Source organism: Alternaria novae-zelandiae (genome assembly GCF_023758075.1).
Source record: "Alternaria novae-zelandiae strain BMP 2774 chromosome Unknown scaffold_27, whole genome shotgun sequence".
NCBI classification, from domain to species: Eukaryota; Fungi; Ascomycota; class Dothideomycetes; order Pleosporales; family Pleosporaceae; genus Alternaria; species Alternaria novae-zelandiae.
The window spans coordinates 57,283-75,336 of record NW_026056987.1 but is presented as its reverse complement, the minus strand read 5'-3'; the positions used below and the strand labels follow the sequence as shown (position 1 = coordinate 75,336).

The window sequence follows — 18,054 nt, the reverse complement described above, 5'->3', positions numbered from 1 at the left end:
TCTTAAGAGCTATTCGTGGCGGCTACTTCACCCTATCTTAAGGCCCTTCCAAGCGATAAAAGCATACTCCCAACCCTACCTAGGTACACTTCCAGCACATCTATTGATCCCACAATCTCAAATCGGCACTCCGTCTCCCCAACACCACATATCTGACAGTGTTTACACCCAGAGGCATCACCGGGATCACCACTGCATCGTGTCTTCCTTTTACGGCATCGAGTGCACGTTATCTTGGCCTGACGACTCCTCACAGCTAGCCGTTGCTCCTCGTTCAGTGGTCCAGGTCTCCGCTTGGGTGTTTGTTCGCGGCTTGCTGCATTGTCCAATTCGTGAGATTCTGGACGCTCGACTCCAGATTGTCCCTCGTTGGTGATTGATTCGGGTTGTTCAACGGGTTGAGTAGATGTGTCAGGCTGGCTGTCGGGAGACGGTTGACGGCCCGCAGTAACAGCTTCCTCTTGGTCTCGCATAGCTACTTCAGTTTGTGACACTCTCTAGGGTGCTTGTGTGGAAGTGTTGAAGTGCTCTGTCTTATCAAGTGCGCTGATCTGGCGGTTTACAAAGACAACGAAGGCGTCGCCGACCATGCGAACGATGGAGCAGAAGTGGAGATTGGGCCAGTCTAGTAATATGCTGGGACAGCCGAGCTTTTGAGTGGAGTTTGTTGTGTGACAGCCATCTGCGTATCGGCTACTACGTCTGTCGTGAAACATTGGCTCGACTAAATTGAGGAACCTATGACTGGTTACGGCGTGGGATGCATTGAATGAGGGCATGTATAGCCAGCTTGACGCATACCAACATTCTCGCGCGTCTCTTGGATGAGATAAAGATCATGTTTTACAAGAAGTCTGATAAATACATTCAAGCCGCGACCGTGTAGCCCCATAGCCTTGCATACTGCCGAAGCATCTCGTGGCAGAGCTATTGGACCCTAATACTTTCGATTCATACCATGAGAGAGTGCGAAACACCGTTGCAGCTGCGTAATATCCTGTAAACACCCCCGAGGCTGGCGGCTGGCGAATTGGACCTGATGGATCAGGTTTCTAGTGCTGATCCTAGACAATGTTCTATTCGCCATCTTGCCAGAGGGCTTCATGCGCCTCATATCGGGAAGCAGAGTATGAGCAGGAATTTGAACATTTAGCGGGGCGTCTGCACCCTCCGCTGGTCTGCGAAAGTACTTGTTTCTCTTAACACCCGTGTCGTAGGTCAGATCCGGAATAGCGCTGGGCGTCAACGGCAACGAATTGTTCCGTGGGGACGCTCCATGATTTGATCCTTTGCTCTCATAGACTGTAGGATCAGTTGGGTCACATCGTCACGCTCAGATGAGTCGCGACAATTCTAAAAATTGTTAAAAAAGGGCAAACAACTTGATGGCTAGTACATACCTCCAATAGTGCTCTGAGCTGGGAAATATAAAAGTAGAGGAACTTCATTGCCTCCCAGGTCTCTCGATAGCACAATATGTCCATCCACGCGAAGCATTGTTCCATGATAATAACGAGAGGGATACCCGAATCTTCATAAACCGCTTTAGGTACGTAGGCACTTTTCAGTATGAACCCGTCAATGAGAGACGGGTTATGGTAAGGATTAAAATGCCGTGGATCGCCTTCCTCCTTGATCGTTTCTTGTGTAAAGGTTATCAAAACCTCAATCGATCTGTAGAGTGTATAAACACGCAACGCTTTCTCTCCGTCCGGACACACAGCACTTTTGCCATGGCCCAACAGGTAGTCTTTGGCAGATTGGTGGACAAAGAGGACTTTGTCATTCTGCTCTGACAGGAATGACCCACATTCTCGAACGATGTCTCGCATCGTTCCTACTTTATCCCCAACTTCATCTAGCTCTTTCACGAAATAGGCCAATTCGTACGTCTCAAGAGGTCTTGGTGATGTCAGCACGACCCCGAGCACAAACTTGTAAAGCTTCGATTCCGGCTCATCTAAGCTCTGAACTTGCTGGAGCATCCTTCCATACAATTGTTCGAGTCCAGGAGGGAAGGCCTGCATGTCCTTTTCATAGAACACGCGTTTCGAGAGCTCCAACCTCTTGCAGACTAGCGCTACCCATAAGAAGGTCCCTCCGGCGTTCTTCTTCAGGTAGTCGCGGATCGTTTCGGCATTCGATGGACCCAATCTCTTCTTATCAGTCAACGCTTTGACTTTGTGTTCGATGTAGGTATCGACCGCATCAAGTATGGCTTCGGATTTGGGATCGAGTCCAAGATGAAGCATTTGAGGATGCTCAGTAAGCACATCGCGAATATCGTTCCAGCCGCGTGAGGAAATTATCCACTTGGTGTGTGGTAGCTTTCTTGAAATCTGTACAATCAGTTCCAAGAGTCTTCTACGATCGTCCTGGTCGATGCATTCGTCCATTGCGTCTATGATGAGGAAGATGCTTTGATGTTGTATGTATGGGTCGTCCAGCATACTGGTAATGATCCCGGATAAAGCCGTCCATGTATTTGCGTCGGCAAATAACTTTTCGCCCACGCGATCATATTCCAGCCGTACATAGCGTACAAGTGAGGGCTGCTGACCGATCAAATGATGAATGAGACCACGTAAGACTGCCGTCGCGTTGTTGTTGTTCGGTTCCGATGTCTGGCAGAAGAAGTAAGATATGAGATCATCCGCCGCCACGGTTTGTTCGAGTGCGTCAATGATTCCGCACATAAGCATGGTTTTGCCTTGACCGGGTGAACTAGAAGTTATTAGCACGTATTCCGCATCAAACCACGTCAACCTAGGGAAAACCTGAACAGGTCTGGAGCCTACATCGACGCCAGGCCACCTATCTTGTATGCTTTGATGTTGATGTAGGCTGCAGACCTGTTCAGTTTTTCCCTTATATGAGGAGAAACCACGACATCGAATGCTGCTAACTCACCCTTCAACCCAGAGTAATCGCTCTTCACGGTCATCCCGCCAACGCCGATACTCCGCATTGTCAAGTATCCATCGGAAAGAGGCATCCAATAATCCTCCTTTTCCATGTTCGAGCCGTTTTTTGTCGTGACTGGGGTTCGTCAGGAACAGGTCTTGGAGACACTTGCTGTCCGCGGCACTCTTCGTATACGCCAGGGAGTGCGCCGTTTGTTCCTGGATACTCGTCACAATGTTATGCAGGCTGATGTCCTGTGACTCGGCTTTCTCCGCGATAGTTTCGAGTTGGTTGCGCATTTCATGCGTGTTGAACTGAGCTGCATCTTGGCGTATCGATTCTTCCATCTCCTTGATGGCAACCAGCTCACCTTCCCAATCATCCCACTTGACAAGGTCTCTTGCAAAAACAGTGCCACGTTTGCGATGATATGTAATGATACTTTTGATCTGGTATGCCAGAAGACGAGTGTAAAGGTCGACGAGATTCTTCTCGAGTTGATCTTGCAGCGGCTGCGATCGTCGGGCTTCTTGGTTTCTCTCTAGGAGAAGATCAGCTAGATGCCAGTACCAATCCATCCTCGATACGACGTAAGCGATTCCATCTCTATTAGAAGACTGTTGGGTGAGTGGATTCATAAGTATCTGACATGCATCAGCCATGTGCTTGCATCATCAAAGTTCGCCAGCCGTACATCAAGAGCAAGGCAGATCGGTACCCAAGCTATAGAGGCTTCTGGAGAAGCTCTGGTAGCTGTTGCGACGCTATCCTTGACGACATTGAACACCTGCAGGCCTTGCGCGAGTGCTTCGTTAGTCGCAGCTGCCTTCTCCGTCCTGAGCAATCCAGAGTCAACGAGCTGTCGCATCTGCAGTGATCTTGGCTGCCCTTGGCTGATCTTGTTGATCTGTGTATCGAGGTCCACGGCCTTAAGCTCTTGTCCATCAATTTGGCTTGATAGGATGCCCTCATAGTGTTCGATCAGTTTCGGATCCTTTGATTTGAGCTGGTCGTATGCCAGGTTCCATAGACGTCCGGATAAGCTCTCCGCTACCAGTTCTGGGGTGCTGGTGCTCGTTGACTGTAGATTCGTCGTGGAGGAGGTTTTCGGCCCCTCCTCGCTCCGCTTCTCTTGCAAGTCGTCACTGGTGGACACAGCGACTTGTAGTGCCGGTGTCCTAGGCTTCTCTCGATCCTTTCGACGGGAAAACCTGAATAAATTGCAACACCCCATTATTGCGGAAGGTATGGAAGGCGAGTATGAAGTAAGGCGAACTGGGAGGGAGAAACAAGATGCAATACAGCCTTGCAGCGACTGTGCCGCATGAAGCATGTGTGCGGGGGCCTACCTCGACATAATTGGCCGTCCACCCACCATCCGATAGCATGCATAGGGAAAGTATGTCGTCGCAAATTGACCAAGGCTGTACTCATCCGATGTAGCATTCGATGATTGGATCAGAAGGGCTTGTACGCCGAAGCGTGCATACATGCCACTGACTTCGGGTGCAGTGGACGCCACCGTCGAAGAGTGCGCCATTTCATTTGTGTCAGATCTTGCGCTGAATTCGGATGCCGTCGCGCGGTGTTGAGGTATTGGAAGTGAACGACGTGGACGCGTCGATGCCGTCTGAGGTTTGTAGCGCGACTTCCTGCCCATCTTATCAGCGACTAGCGGCGATAACGTCATCGATCACCAACACCGAGCCTCACGTATCCCATCCCATCCACACCGAGCCAGCTAATCATCCCGCAACCAAGATGTCGCCCAATTCTTCCACCACAGAGCAGATATCCCAGATCTATACCCCGAATCCCTCCGCCACCGAACCCGCCAACACCCAAGCCGTCATCTCAGCACTCAACCTCCAAGTACACGTCGAAGGCGGCTACTATGCTGAAATCGATCGCAACCCTCTCACCATTCCCAACCCTTTCTTAGTGAAGAACGGCGGCGATGAAGAAGAGGACGTCAAGAATACGGCAGAGAAGCCCATGTCAGGTGACAATGCGATCAGGAACGCGAGCACGAGCATATACTATATGTTGAGCGCAGTGAATCCTCAGGGACACTTTCATCGGAATAAGGGGAGGACGGTATGTGAAAGCCCTATCGTTTAAGAGCTGATACGTGGGTGATGGGAAGAACGGAGTATTGACACTAACCTCGTGTAAAGGTACATACTCTCATCTCTGGACGGGGTCGCTACGTGTTGATTCACGCCGACAAACCCGGCACTAAGAAGCGCATCGAAACGTTCGTGGTTGGGACCGACGTCACGAAAGGAGAGAAGAGTGTGTGGATTGTTGAGGGTGGGAAGTACAAAGCGAGTTTCTTGCTCGACGGAGCGGAAGGGGAGAGGTTGTTGATTAGTGAGGTATGTGCATTCACACATGATCGTTGACCACTTATGTCTGACTAACGCAACTTCTCAGACGGTAATACCCGGCTTCGAGTTCTCGGATCATGACTTCTTAACGATGGACAAGTTCAAGCAGATTGTTACGGATGAACAGGCGAAGGAATTGGAGTGGTTGGTCAGGAAATCGTGAGACCACACCCAATATTAGACGCATCACGTCGGATATGCGGATTCACCTGCAAAAAGCGAATGCGACGCTAATAACCTGCATTGACTACCCAGGTGTGGCGGAACGCGATGTCGCGTCTTCACGTGTGCGTGATGAAATAATGGCGGGGCGCTATCGATAACGGGCAAAATTATCGATATTTCGTCACGCAAACCCACGCTCAGTGAGTCTCTCAGCAACACAACCCAAAATGACTTCAGCATTCGGCCCAATCGCCGGTAATTAGTCGCGCCGATCTACCCATTCATTTTCTAACGTGTGCCTAGAGCAACACCAGGACAAATTCGACCTCGGAATCTGGCACGCGCTCTTCAACTGGAACAACCTCACCGTCGCCGTCCAAAACCAATGGGGCGGCCCCGACTCCTCCGATAAGCGCGACTGGCTCGCAGGCCAAATCTCCGAACTCTTCGCCGCGGAACCCCTCACAGACCAAGAAGATGTGGAAGTGGTCCTACTACAAGTCCTCGAGGACGAGTTCGGCGTGCGCGTAGAAGACGAGACCGAAGTCGCTGTTGCGCGCGAGATCATGGCGATACGGAAGGAGATTGGCGAGGGCAGCACAGCTATGGTGGATGCGCTGCAGAAGAAGTGGGAAGATAGGAAGGGCAAGGAGGTTGCGACTGGGAGTGTCAATGTCAAGGAGACGAATCAGGACTTCGAGGGGGATAGTGTGGATGAGGAGACGGATGAGGATGAGGATGTTGACATGGATGATGCGCCTGCGCTTGTGCCTGCGAAACCGAAGGCTAAGCCTGAGCCTGAGGTCGATGAGGATGGCTTCACGACAGTGGTTGGCAAGAAGAAGAGGTGAAGCGGAAAGGAGAGAGGAGCAGCGATACCAAGCCAGCTGAGGCAGTGAAAGGTGGTAGCAATGATGTGGATGATCACTGCATAGATGGGAATCTATGTATGCACATAACAGACACCGAGCAGCGAGCGCGCACATCAGCAGCAAGTGGCGACGCCATTAGGCCGGTGCGACGGCCATCTATGAGCATATCGGAAGAAGAAGTTCAGACTCAAAATGAATTCATTATCGTCGCGTCAACAGTCTTGACTATTGTTTGTGTAACGCGAGCGTGCCTGAGCTGGTGATGTCCGCCCAACTGCTAGCGGCAATTGCGGAGCTTCATGCATGGCCCCGCCCGCATTTGACCTGCACCCTTGATTGACCCAACCAGCCTGTGTCTCACGACCACAACAACATCCTTAGCCCCCACCCTATACACAACCTCCCCTACACCTCGCTTCCCTTCTGGACAGTCGTAGCTATGGATTCCGCCTACGATCACATCCAGGAGGAGAGCTACCCGCAGGACCCCACCAAGCAGTCCGCCGGCGGAGATAACACCCACCAGGAGACGACCAACAACTTCAACGCCGAGTTCCAGGATGCTTACAAAGCTATATCGAGTAGCCCGTGGGCGGCGCGTCTAGGAGGATTTCTGGGGAATGTGAGGAAGCAGGTAAGACCGGCGTGTGGTATTCAAGCTACGCTTTCTGACCATGTGCGGTGTAGGGCGAGCAATACTACGACAACGCAAGCAAGCAATATGCGCCACAGGTCAAGAACGCCTCCGCCAGCGTCTCCAACATCATCAGCCACGCGCGCAAGATCTCCCTCCAACCCGGCGACGCTTCAAGCTCCAAATCCGCCTCCACCTCCCAAGACGCATCCACCGAGAAAGCGAGCGAAGACACAGAAGCCCACCCCGACCGACCCGAATCCCTCACCGCAGACATTGTAAAGGAGGCAGAAGGCATACTATCGCGCTTCCGCTCCGAAGCCGCCAAACGCCTCAAAGACGTCGAAAAAGCCGAAGACGCCGCAGACGAAGCGCTCCTCAAATTCGGCAGCAACATCCGCAACTTCCTCCGCGACGCCGTCACCATCGCGCCTCCCGAAGCCGGTTCGCAAGCCGCCAAAGACGGCGACGTGCTCTTCGAATCCAAAGATAGCAGCGGCAAGAAGGTCGTTCACGCCACGCGCTTCGACGCCCAACTCCACGTCATCCACTCAACGCTCGATTCCTTCCTCAAAGACCCCGCGAGCCCGGAATGGGAGAACTGGAAGGCGGGATTCGATGTGGAGAAGAAGACGGAGGCTATTGCGAAGGATTTGGAGAAGCACGAGGAGTTGAGGAGCGCGATGGAGAAGTGTGTGCCGGAGAAGGTGGAGTATAAGGTGTTTTGGTGCAGATATTATTTCTTGCGCCATGTTATTGAGAGTGAGGAGCAGAGGCGGAGGGAGATGCTCAAGGGTATGTTGGATCCGTGATCTGGGGGGAAGGATAGTAAAGCTAACGTGTACAACCAGCATCCACACCCGCCGCCGACGAAGAAGTAGCCTGGGACGAAGACTCGGAAGAAGAAGAAGACGACGACGACGACGAAGAAGAAGATGACGACGAAGACGATTCCTCCGAAGAAGACGACTCAGACGACGACTCCGACGACAATGCTACCGTTACCAAACCTACTACTAAATCCGCCACCTCCGCCGCCCCGTCTACTACAACCACAAAACCCGTCTCCTCCACCCCCACAACCAGTACCTCCAAACCAACCCCCGACCTCGCCGCCTCGGTCAAAACCCTCAAACCCACAGACGACGCTAAGCCAGCACCCGCGCAACCCCGCCGATCAAACGATGAAAAGAGCGTGGCTGATAGCGACGCGAGTTATGATTTGGTGTCGGGCACGACGACGAGGGCGCCGGGGAGTCCGCATGATGGGAAGGAGGGGAAAGATGGGAAGGAGAAGGTTGTGCCTGAGGAGAGTGATGAGGAGGAGGACTGGGAGTAGGGGGTTTGGTGAGGGGTTGGAGATGGGTGGAGGAGTAGGGGGTGGAGATGAGATGGGGATGGATATGTGAATATGAATATGAATATGAATGATATGGGGTGTTTTCGGCGCGATGGGATTGTGTGTTTTGGTTATTTGTTGTGTGTTGGGTTGATGGGTATGAGTCTAGGATAGTAAAGTTATGTTAGACATCTTACTTTTTGCTATTCTATTGAAGATCAACGAGGAGTACTCGCTCGCTATGATACGCTAAATCATGATATTTGAAGGTGCATTTTGTGAATGAAAAACAAGTGGTATCTAGAACGCCATTGTGATGCTTGAAATCGCTCGCTCTGTCGGACTGTAACATGAAACAATCTGCACACATTCGCCCATGAAACTCTCCCCTCGTCGAAATCGTGGTCTTATAAGCCCCGAGCACTTCTAACCCGGCCTAGCCACACTACTAGGCGGCGTATCAGGCGGCACACTACCCGTACGCGGTACCGCTGTATTATTGCTTGACCTCCGCGAGAAGTTGGGCTGCTTCATCTGATTGAGATGCTGACCCGGTTGTGTCGTTGCTCGTCGAAGGAGAGGACTTGGCGAGGAGACGTTACCCAGACTATGCCGTCCAGAGAACGAGATATCGGCAGATGAGTTGGACCGATGGCCGGAAGAAGGCATAGGTGTAGAATTGGACACGGTTGGTGTACTACCCCGCGCGCGCGAGTATGGTGAGGAACCGCGCTGACCGATGGGATAGCTATCGTAATCGTAACCCCTACCGTCGTTCGCAGTTGGTGTATCTGTCCAGCCGTCCCGGTCGTGGTCATGCACTTGGTCATGGCCATGTTCGTGTAATTCATGCTCCAGATACTCTTCTCCCCTCCTCTTGATCGGACTCTCGTCGTATGGATCGAAGCCTACTCTCATTCTCGCTTCTCTCCTCACCCGTCGCCGCATTTCCGAGTCGCCACCGGCGCCCACTGTACTGCTATCCGAGAGGAAGAAGTTGAGAAACTCATCTGGAATCGCGAGGTGAGAGGATTGCTGGAATTGCTGGAGAGCAGTCAGGCGGATCAGCATCTCCAGAAGCGAGAGCGACGTCTTGATAGCGGGGAGGGATGTTGGCGCTTGTTGCTGGTATTGTGGTGTGGGCGCAGAAGCCTTTTGCGGCGAGGGAATCATCTGGTTGCTGGAATTCGGTTGGGGGGATGTAGGTGTGCTAGGCCGCAGATTGAGGTTGGAGAAGCGGCCGAGGAAGTCGGGTGGAGTGCGTGTGGCTGCTGGGGATGGGGGAGAAACGTCTTCAGTGAGGTCCTCTGTTTCGTCGATCTCGGAGTCGGTTGTGGGGTCTTCGGTATAGACTTCAAAGGCCATCCATTCGAGATCGAGGGTGGGGGGTAGTCGCCAGGGGTACGTAGGCTGTTCGGGCTCTTGTGGGGTGGGCTCTTGCGGAGCGGGCTCTTCAAGGTGCGGTGTCGACTCGCGTCGCAGCTGCTCTTCCAACTCTGTTTGCTCGGGGTCTTCATCATCAGCAACGGTATGGGAGTCGTCCGACTCATAACCAGGTTCCTCGGTATCGCGCTCCATCATGCGGCGTGGCGGTGCTGCATTCACGTCTCGCTTGAGCAGCAAGATAGGGTTGTTACTTTCATTATCGGAACCGATGTTCAGTATCTTGCCCGTATCGGCGTAGAAGATCTTTGAAACTTCATGTATGGGTATAATCTCACGAACACCGGCTTGCTCGACACCATCATATGGTCCTGGTTGGGGTTCGCCATCTTCAAACTCATGCATACGACCGTCGTCCAAGTCTTCGACGATGAGAAGCTGGTAAGCGAACTCCTGCAACACACTGTCGGATGGGATATGGGGGTGTCTAGCTTCATCAGCGCGTCGACTATCTTGTCCAAACGGTGTCGGATAGTCATAGACATTGTCCAATGGAACTCGCATCAGTGTAACACGCGCCTTGTGCATGACCTCCTTCCATGTTGTCTCTCGCACGTCTTCTTCATGAGCTCTATGCGCGTATCCAGCGAACAACATGTACATGGAGAGTGTGAAAGTGGGACCAATTTGCTGAGCCCTAGGCTTCGATGCGCAATATTGCATGTCGCCCGAAGTGAGGAAGGTGCTGGCTTGTAGAAGTCGTGATGGCGATACAGTAGCCGGGAGCGTAGTTGAGAGACTGGTACCGGATGTAGTGATTGCCAAATTGATCAGCGGCACCGCGTCTTCAATCCGCTCCAGCAGCCTCTTCATCTCTTCGATGATGATCTTGAGCTCGGTATCGTTTTGATCGCGTGACTTTGCTTTAGAGCTGCCTCTTCTTGCAAGCTGCTCTTCAGCGACGGCCTTCTCGACACGACTCCCTAAGGTCTGGATATCCCACCGAAGAGATTTGGTGAGACCCACTGCGGACTCAAGCGAGGTGTTTCCGCGTGCCGCAATCAGTTCGATCATGTCGATTGCTGGCGAGATGATCTTGATCTTGGAGTCGAGTCTAAGTTGCAGAGTAGCGAGTTCCTGCTTTTCTCGACCATCGACCGTCTTCATCAGTCGGCCGCATTGCTTGAGCGCATAGTGGCTGGTGATTGCTATGCCGCTTCGGATAGCATAGCTCATAGCCTGTTGGGTGACCTATCACGTGTTAGCATAATTCAAGAATACGAGAAGATGACTCCCTGTCTGCTATGACGTGTTGGGAGTCAAAGCATAGTCATACCTTTGCTAAGATTGCCTCCATCTTGCCCTATGGGTTGGGCTTCACCCTTGTATGTGCGGAAGGGGCGGTTGATGAAGTGGTTGGGGGAGAGGAACCATGAGGTCAGATATCAGGTTGCTGGGGAACGCAACCGGGATTAAGTGCGGCAAGTGACGACAAAGTGAATGTTTGAGGCTGGTGAGTGCCTTTGTTGCTGGGCGCCCTGGCCAATGTTAGGCAGCGAGGCGTTGAGTCAGCCCCACACAGCCACCCAAAGCAACCCCGCCAAATCCTGCGTGGGCAGCAGCGACCCGGCACATTTTCACTTTTCGCCGACGACACTCGACGCCCGTCCGCTTATATACCTGATAGTCGCTCCCTGGCCGCGGGTCGACTTCACGCATTCTCCAATTTACGAGCGACTCGACCGCACAAAATTCGCACGCCGTCGCACTACACCACCCCGACGACACGACCCATCCCCGCGAGACCGACGTCACCATGGCCGACAGCTGGGAGCAAGAGGAGGAGCGCCTCGCGCAGCAGGCGCAGGGCATGAACCTCAACAACACGCCCACGTTCACACCAGGCGCCCAGACATTCACGCCCGGCGCCAGCACATTCGTCCCCGGCCAAGCCTACGGAGGCTACCAGGGCTACAACCAGTACGGCCAGCAGCAATATGGCGGGTACAACCAATACGGTGGCCAGCAATACGGTGGCTACCAACAGCAGCAAGGCTACCCGCAATACGGGCAGCAATACGGCGGCCAGCAAGGAGGATACCCCAACTACGGACAACAATACCCCCAGCAACAAAACTTCCAGCCCCAGCAGGCGCAGCAAGGCCAGGCGCCCGTACGGATAGCGAAGCGAGGCGACACCGATATGGCTGGCTCAGAGGGTGCCGCACCCGCCGAGGCTAAGAAGGAGGCGCCCAAGGCAAAGGTTCTCTCGATTGGTGGCGACAGCGCGCCCAAGGCAAAGGTCCTCTCCATCGGAGGCGACACCACAACACCAAAGGTCGAGAAGGCAGGCGGCACCAAGGTCCTGAGCCTGGGCACCCCCGCCGCTCCATCGGCAGCGAAGGAGAAGGCAGACAAGGAGAAGGGCACCGCTGAGGCCGGCACCAAGGTCACCGCTGCAAAGGCCATTGAGAAGACTGGAGAGCCTACCCCGGCGTCTGGAGGCTCTGGCAGGACCTCGCCAACACCCTCCTCTGGCCGCAACAGCCCGACACCGAAGGAGAAGGCTGCCGAGAAGGCCAAGGCACAGGATGTCGAGAAGGAAATGGACGAAGTCGTTGACGAGGCCACCCTTGCCGAGATTTACGGAAAAGAGCACGTCAACATCATCTTCTTGGGTCACGTTGACGCAGGAAAGTCCACCCTCGGCGGAAGTATTCTCATTTCCACCGGCATGGTCGACGAGCGTACACTCGACAAGTACAAGAAGGAAGCCAAGGACGCTGGTCGTGAAACATGGTACATCTCGTGGGCGCTTGACTTGAACAAGGAAGAGCGACAGCAGGGCAAGACTATCGAAGTCGGCCGAGGTTTCTTCGAGACGGAGAAGCGACGATACTCCATTCTGGACGCGCCTGGCCACAAGACATACGTACCGAACATGATCAGTGGAGCCTCGCAGGCCGACGTTGGTATCCTCGTCATCTCTGGACGTAAGGGAGAATACGAGACAGGTTTCGAGAAGGGCGGACAAACCCGAGAGCACGCTATGTTGGCCAAGACACAGGGTGTCAACAAGATCCTCATCGTCGTCAACAAGATGGACGACCCTACTGTTGAGTGGTCAGAGGACCGTTTCAAGGAGTGCACCAGCAAGGTGGTCATGTTCTTGAAGGGTCTCGGATACAACCCCAAGACAGACATCAGCATGATGCCAGTCAGCGCACAAACATTCACAGGTATCAAGACCCGTGTGCCCAAGGACCTGGCTCCCTGGTACGACGGCCCATCTCTGCTCGAATACCTAGACAACATGCAAGCGCTCGAGCGTAAGCTCAACGCGCCTTTCATGATGCCCATTGCTGCCAAGTACAAGGACATGGGTACCATGATTGAAGGCAAGATCGAGTCTGGTATCATCAAGAAGGAACAGAAGTGAGTTACTGTATTACCAGCACGATCTGCGATGTACTAATGATATCAGGTATCTCATGATGCCCAACCGACAAACCATCCACATTTCCGCTTTGTACGGCGAACAAGAAGAGGAAATCCCAGGCGCCACATGCGGAGACCAGATCCGTGTGAGGCTTCGGGGTGTTGAGGAGGAGGACATTCTGCCTGTATGATAACCCGGATGCTGTTCTTTGATCGCTTGCTAACTCCGATGTTCAGGGATACGTGCTGTGCTCACCAAAGCGCCCCGTCCACTGTGTCTCCCAGTTCGAGGCCCAGGTCGTGCTGCTCGACATCAAGTCTATTCTAACAGCCGGATTCAACTGCGTGCTCCACGTCCATGCCGCACAAGAAGAGGTTACCATCACCGCGCTACTGCACAAGCTGGAGAAGGGTACTGGACGGAAATCGAAGAAGGCACCAGGATTCGCTACCAAGGGTATGAGCATCATCGCGCGCTTGCAAATCACCGGTACCGCCGGAAACATCTGTGTCGAGCGGTTCGAGGACTACCCACAGCTCGGACGTTTCACTCTCCGTGACCAAGGTCAGACGATCGCTATCGGCAAGATCACCAAGCTCATCACCGACGAGGCTTAAATGGTCGATTAAAGTACGCATGATCATTCCAAGAGAAGGCAGAGGAGGAGCAGGATATCCGTTTTGACGAAAAGCTGTCGCCATTGAGGCAACATAGCCTGAGGTTCCACGGCGTTTGGACGCAAGGGTAGCATAGACCGAGCATCCAAACAATATGATGACGAATATTCTTCCGATTTTCCTTATCGAAGTTCATGTGTGTGATGCTTTGCGACTGTACATGTGTGGTTCTCAGTGCTCGGAGATAGGCGTCGCGGGACAACTGTGAGACAAGCCTTTTAGTGCTGCAATCAACAGCAACCTTAATTGACCTTCCAAGTCAGGAAGTTTGATGCATGTGCATGAAGGGCTAGCAAGACGCACATGCAGAAGTCCATGACGTCACGCCGCGTCTTCCAGTGAATGAGCCTCGTCGCGTGACAATCGCGATAGCCATGGACAGCAAGGCTATGCTTACGTCATCCACTCCCGCGGCCAAAGTTCGCGTCCGTCACTCACGCAACAAACCTCACCACCACCACGAACCTGCGCACGCTGCGCAAACCTCCCTCCCCCACCCGCCACGATGCAGGGCTTCAACATGGGGCGGTACTACCCGCCCGACGCCTCGAACCCACCCAGATTCAACAACTCCTCGCACCCTCTCGGCAAACGCGCCAACAAGATCACCCAAGGCATCCTAACCGTCCGCTTCGAACTCCCCTTCGCCGTATGGTGCAACCACTGCACCCCACCCGCCATCATCGGCCAAGGCGTCCGTTTCAACGCCGAAAAGAAGAAAGTAGGAAACTACCACACCACACCAATATGGAGTTTCCGCATGAAGCACAGCGCGTGCGGCGGGTGTTGGGAAATCCGGACCGACCCGCAGAACAGTGAATACGTCGTCGTTGAGGGTGCGCGACGGCGCGACTATGGACCTACTGCCAAGGACGATACGGCGGATGGCGACCTGAAGTTCCTGACAGAGGAGGAGAGGCAGAAGAGGCGGGACGATGCTTTTGCGAATCTAGAAGGCAAAATGGAGGATAAAGGGATTGAGAAGAAGAATAGGGAGCGGGTGGAGGAGTTGTATGATAAAGCGGAGGTTTGGCGGGATCCGTATGATGTCAATGCGAAATTGAGGGAAGTGTTCCGGGGGAAGAGGAAGGTGTGGAAGAGGGAGGATAGGCATAAGGAGGGTATGCAGGAGAAGTTTAGTTTGGGGTTGGATATTGTGGATGAGATCGAGGCGGATAGGACGAGGGCTGGGCTTGTGGAGTTTGGCGCTAAGGATGTGGGTGAGGGGAGGTCGTTGGAGGGGTTATCGTGGAAGCCGCTGTTTGGGGAGGCGGAGGTGGGGGATGTGAAGGCTGTGGAGTCGGCGAGGAAGACGAAGAAGCTTAAGGCGGAAGTTGCGAAAGAGAAGTCGAGGCTGGGGTTGCAGCAGACTTTAGTCGGGAACACGAGGGCGGTGGTTGATCCGTTCTTAAACAAGGAGGCTCCAGTGACACCGAGAATCAATCTTGGCATATTGAAGAGGAAGAGAGACGCTGAAACGAAGGACCCAGTTGCGATATCGTCGCCATCGGGTCGACAGAAGGAGAAGACGGACAACGCGGCGCCGACGAAGAAGCCGGCCTTGCCTGGGGCCTTGGTGGGTTACGACTCGGATTGATCGCACGCCTACGCATTGATTGACGACCGACCCACGACACTGTTCTTGTATTTACTGGCGTTTGGGTGAAGGAGCATACGATACCCCCATTTCATTTCCATTTACTATCAGCAATTCACGCATACTGGTCTTCTGCTGCTGGCCGGCTTTCACACGTACCGCAGTCAGAATGGCTTCACACAATGGCATCAGCTCACGTTCACTATTGCAGTCGCCTGATCGCTGTTCATCTAACACGATTTCGAAGATCCCTCAATGGCCTTGAATCCTGGTACAACCCTGAAAGTTACACTCGCCAATCTTCCACATCGTCAGCATCTGGCCAATATCAAATCCTTGGCAATCATGAGTTCAACACAAACCCACGATGATGACACACTACAGGTCAATACTGGGCACTCACCCAGGGGTATCGGGGATCTACCACCAGAACTGCTTCTGAAAGTTGCCGACTTCGCTGCAGTCACCGATGCGAACTCCAAGAAAGTTCTCTGCAAGCTCTGTCTAGTCAAGCCTCTCAACCCAACCGCGACGGAAGCGCTTTACGCCAACATTCATGCCGGTGCCGACTTCAATCCGGTCCTTCTCATACGAACCCTCCTCAGCCATCCCTCTCTCGCCGCCCTGGTGCGCTCGCTCAAGCTAAATGCAGTCTGGAACGGGTATCGGAACCAGAAGTACCGGATAGCAGTATTAAACAGCGATGACCCCAACACCCCTCCAGTAACCCTCGAAGACTTGCAGGGTTTAACTACAGATCCCGTTGTAAAACGGCTACTGCAAGCTCCAGATGTTCACTTCGGGGCTGCAGCGTGTGCATTACTATATCTCCACACACCAAACATACATACCCTGAAATATGCCGTGGAAGGCCACTACCGCAAACTCAAGCTCCCAGAGCTCTCCATCATGGTATCCACGCGACCATGGGAAATTCCCTTTCTACCCAGCCCGCTCTTGCAGACACCATCAAACTACAACCTCCTCAAAAACGTCACCATACGAACCCCCCACATGGACATCGACCGCATCGCAAAGCTCCTCCAACTACCCAACCTACACCAACTAGAAGTCTGGAACCTCCGCGAACTCCAACCACGTCACTCCTGGCACTGGGACGCCAATTTATTCCCCGACCACACATCCACCGTCCGCCATCTCACTCTGCGCGGCGGCTACCTCCACGTCGATGTCTTGAGTCTGGTGATACGGTGCTGCAAGTCGCTGTCGCACTTTGCTTACCACATGGCACGGAATCATAACCATAGGTTCCAGCTGTGGACTAAGTTCGATAGGCCAACGACTATTAATTTTGGGGATGTTGTTGACGCGCTGAGGAAACATCGGGAGACGCTAAGGCATCTGGCGCTGTATAATACGGGGGCGACGGATAGACGTGTGGCTCCGAACTGGATTCCCGCGTCACTTGCTGACTTGTACAAGCTTGAGAATCTGTGTGTAGACGCTAGTGTTGTCTTCGGCCGGTACTCATGGGGTAGGCTGAAAGATTTACTTCCCGCTTCGCTCAAGCGACTGCATCTACTGCATACGTGGTACGACTTAATGACAGACTGTGTGTTTGTCAGTGGTGCGTTGTATAAGATGTATGACAGATACCTTTTTCCGAGCTTGAGCTTCGTGGAGATGGAGGTGAACAGGGAGTTTTGGCGTTGGGCGGAGGAAACGGAAAAGGAAGATGAGGGGTTTGTGTATAGGGCGTCGGCTGTTAAGGCGTTGAGGGAGAAGGGGGTTAGAGCTGTGTATAGGAATAGGGAGGATGGGGAGGGTGAGTGGGGGGTTGTTCGGGGGTGGGCGGGGGAGTGATGGTCGTGAGGTTTCTCGAGTTGACGTTGAGTATGCTCCGGGTTTATACACTGCTTTATGCTTTACTGCTCTAGGCTTCGTTTAGTATCTTTACGCTCCCCGTCGAGCGCTGCAACACATTGCATTCTCAGATTTGCTTACCGTCGGTGAAAGTGAAAGCACTGATGGCTCCTTCCCCTTTGGTATCTCACCAGAAGATTCTGCGGACTTCTGTGTCACAGTACGTCATGAGAGCCCGAGCTCAGCAGGCACGAGATTCGCCACCCGCCAGTATATAATCTGCTTGTCCCCCGTCCCCACTCCTCTGACACCACTCACGCTATTGCCCTAAATGGGATTAGCACATCTTTGCCGCATCTCTGTGCTCCACCTGACATCCCGCTTGTTTAGTCGGCTGCAAGTGCGAATTAACGTTCGCGACCTTTGGGGAGGATCGATTACATACTTACCACTTTGTTCAACATTCCATCACCAGGGGCAGCCACGGCGCCGGCCACCGTTTTTGTTCCGAGGACGGTGGCTGAACTTTTTTTTTGTAAGTTCAACTTTACCCACTTCTTCCTCTTGCGAGATGCTAACAGCTTCACATGACACAACGTCGACTTTCGCTATTGTCGCTGCTGGCGATCGCCTCATGGGTGTGAGTGACGGCGCGGGTAAGTTTTGACTGCATGAGCGGTACTAGACTGCTACATGTTCTCCTCACACTCTTTTTGTGGTCGATACATGACACCTAGGAAGTAGTCGCAGTGATTTTATACAGTGAAGATCATGGTCATGTGTCCATGTCTCCGCCTAACATCGTTGTGGAGTAAACACGCACGCCTTTC

The 18,054-nt window shown here is 53.2% G+C and overlaps 7 protein-coding genes across 7 annotated transcripts; 5 read left to right on the top strand and 2 right to left on the bottom strand.

Annotated features, from left to right (window-relative positions):
• Positions 1 to 1,242: 1,242 nt before the first annotated feature.
• Positions 1,243 to 4,138, bottom strand: J4E88_009903 (uncharacterized protein; the record flags this gene model as incomplete). The annotated part of the gene is made up of 4 exons (XM_049403501.1): positions 1,243 to 1,353; positions 1,401 to 2,724; positions 2,911 to 3,548; positions 3,599 to 4,138. The coding sequence occupies 4 exons, from the start codon at positions 4,136 to 4,138 to the stop codon at positions 1,243 to 1,245; spliced, it is 2,613 nt and encodes an 870-aa protein (XP_049250663.1).
• Positions 4,139 to 4,665: 527 nt separating this feature from the next.
• Positions 4,666 to 5,457, top strand: J4E88_009902 (uncharacterized protein; the record flags this gene model as incomplete). The annotated part of the gene is made up of 3 exons (XM_049403500.1): positions 4,666 to 5,001; positions 5,082 to 5,282; positions 5,341 to 5,457. 3 exons carry the CDS (start codon positions 4,666 to 4,668, stop codon positions 5,455 to 5,457), a joined length of 654 nt encoding a protein of 217 aa, XP_049250662.1.
• A 229-nt stretch (positions 5,458 to 5,686) lies between these two features.
• On the top strand, positions 5,687 to 6,310 carry J4E88_009901 (uncharacterized protein; the record flags this gene model as incomplete). The annotated part of the gene is made up of 2 exons (XM_049403499.1): positions 5,687 to 5,714; positions 5,763 to 6,310. 2 exons carry the CDS (start codon positions 5,687 to 5,689, stop codon positions 6,308 to 6,310), a joined length of 576 nt encoding a protein of 191 aa, XP_049250661.1.
• A 460-nt stretch (positions 6,311 to 6,770) lies between these two features.
• Positions 6,771 to 8,304, top strand: J4E88_009900 (uncharacterized protein; the record flags this gene model as incomplete). The annotated part of the gene is made up of 3 exons (XM_049403498.1): positions 6,771 to 6,965; positions 7,019 to 7,760; positions 7,817 to 8,304. The coding sequence occupies 3 exons, from the start codon at positions 6,771 to 6,773 to the stop codon at positions 8,302 to 8,304; spliced, it is 1,425 nt and encodes a 474-aa protein (XP_049250660.1).
• Positions 8,305 to 8,730: 426 nt separating this feature from the next.
• On the bottom strand, positions 8,731 to 11,044 carry J4E88_009899 (uncharacterized protein; the record flags this gene model as incomplete). Its single annotated transcript, XM_049403497.1, has 2 exons — positions 8,731 to 10,938; positions 11,024 to 11,044. 2 exons carry the CDS (start codon positions 11,042 to 11,044, stop codon positions 8,731 to 8,733), a joined length of 2,229 nt encoding a protein of 742 aa, XP_049250659.1.
• Positions 11,045 to 11,503: 459 nt separating this feature from the next.
• On the top strand, positions 11,504 to 13,743 carry J4E88_009898 (uncharacterized protein; the record flags this gene model as incomplete). Its single annotated transcript, XM_049403496.1, has 3 exons — positions 11,504 to 13,122; positions 13,172 to 13,310; positions 13,363 to 13,743. 3 exons carry the CDS (start codon positions 11,504 to 11,506, stop codon positions 13,741 to 13,743), a joined length of 2,139 nt encoding a protein of 712 aa, XP_049250658.1.
• A 580-nt stretch (positions 13,744 to 14,323) lies between these two features.
• Positions 14,324 to 16,686, top strand: J4E88_009897 (uncharacterized protein; the record flags this gene model as incomplete). Its single annotated transcript, XM_049403495.1, has 4 exons — positions 14,324 to 14,331; positions 14,365 to 15,379; positions 15,785 to 16,603; positions 16,669 to 16,686. The coding sequence occupies 4 exons, from the start codon at positions 14,324 to 14,326 to the stop codon at positions 16,684 to 16,686; spliced, it is 1,860 nt and encodes a 619-aa protein (XP_049250657.1).
• Positions 16,687 to 18,054: the final 1,368 nt, after the last annotated feature.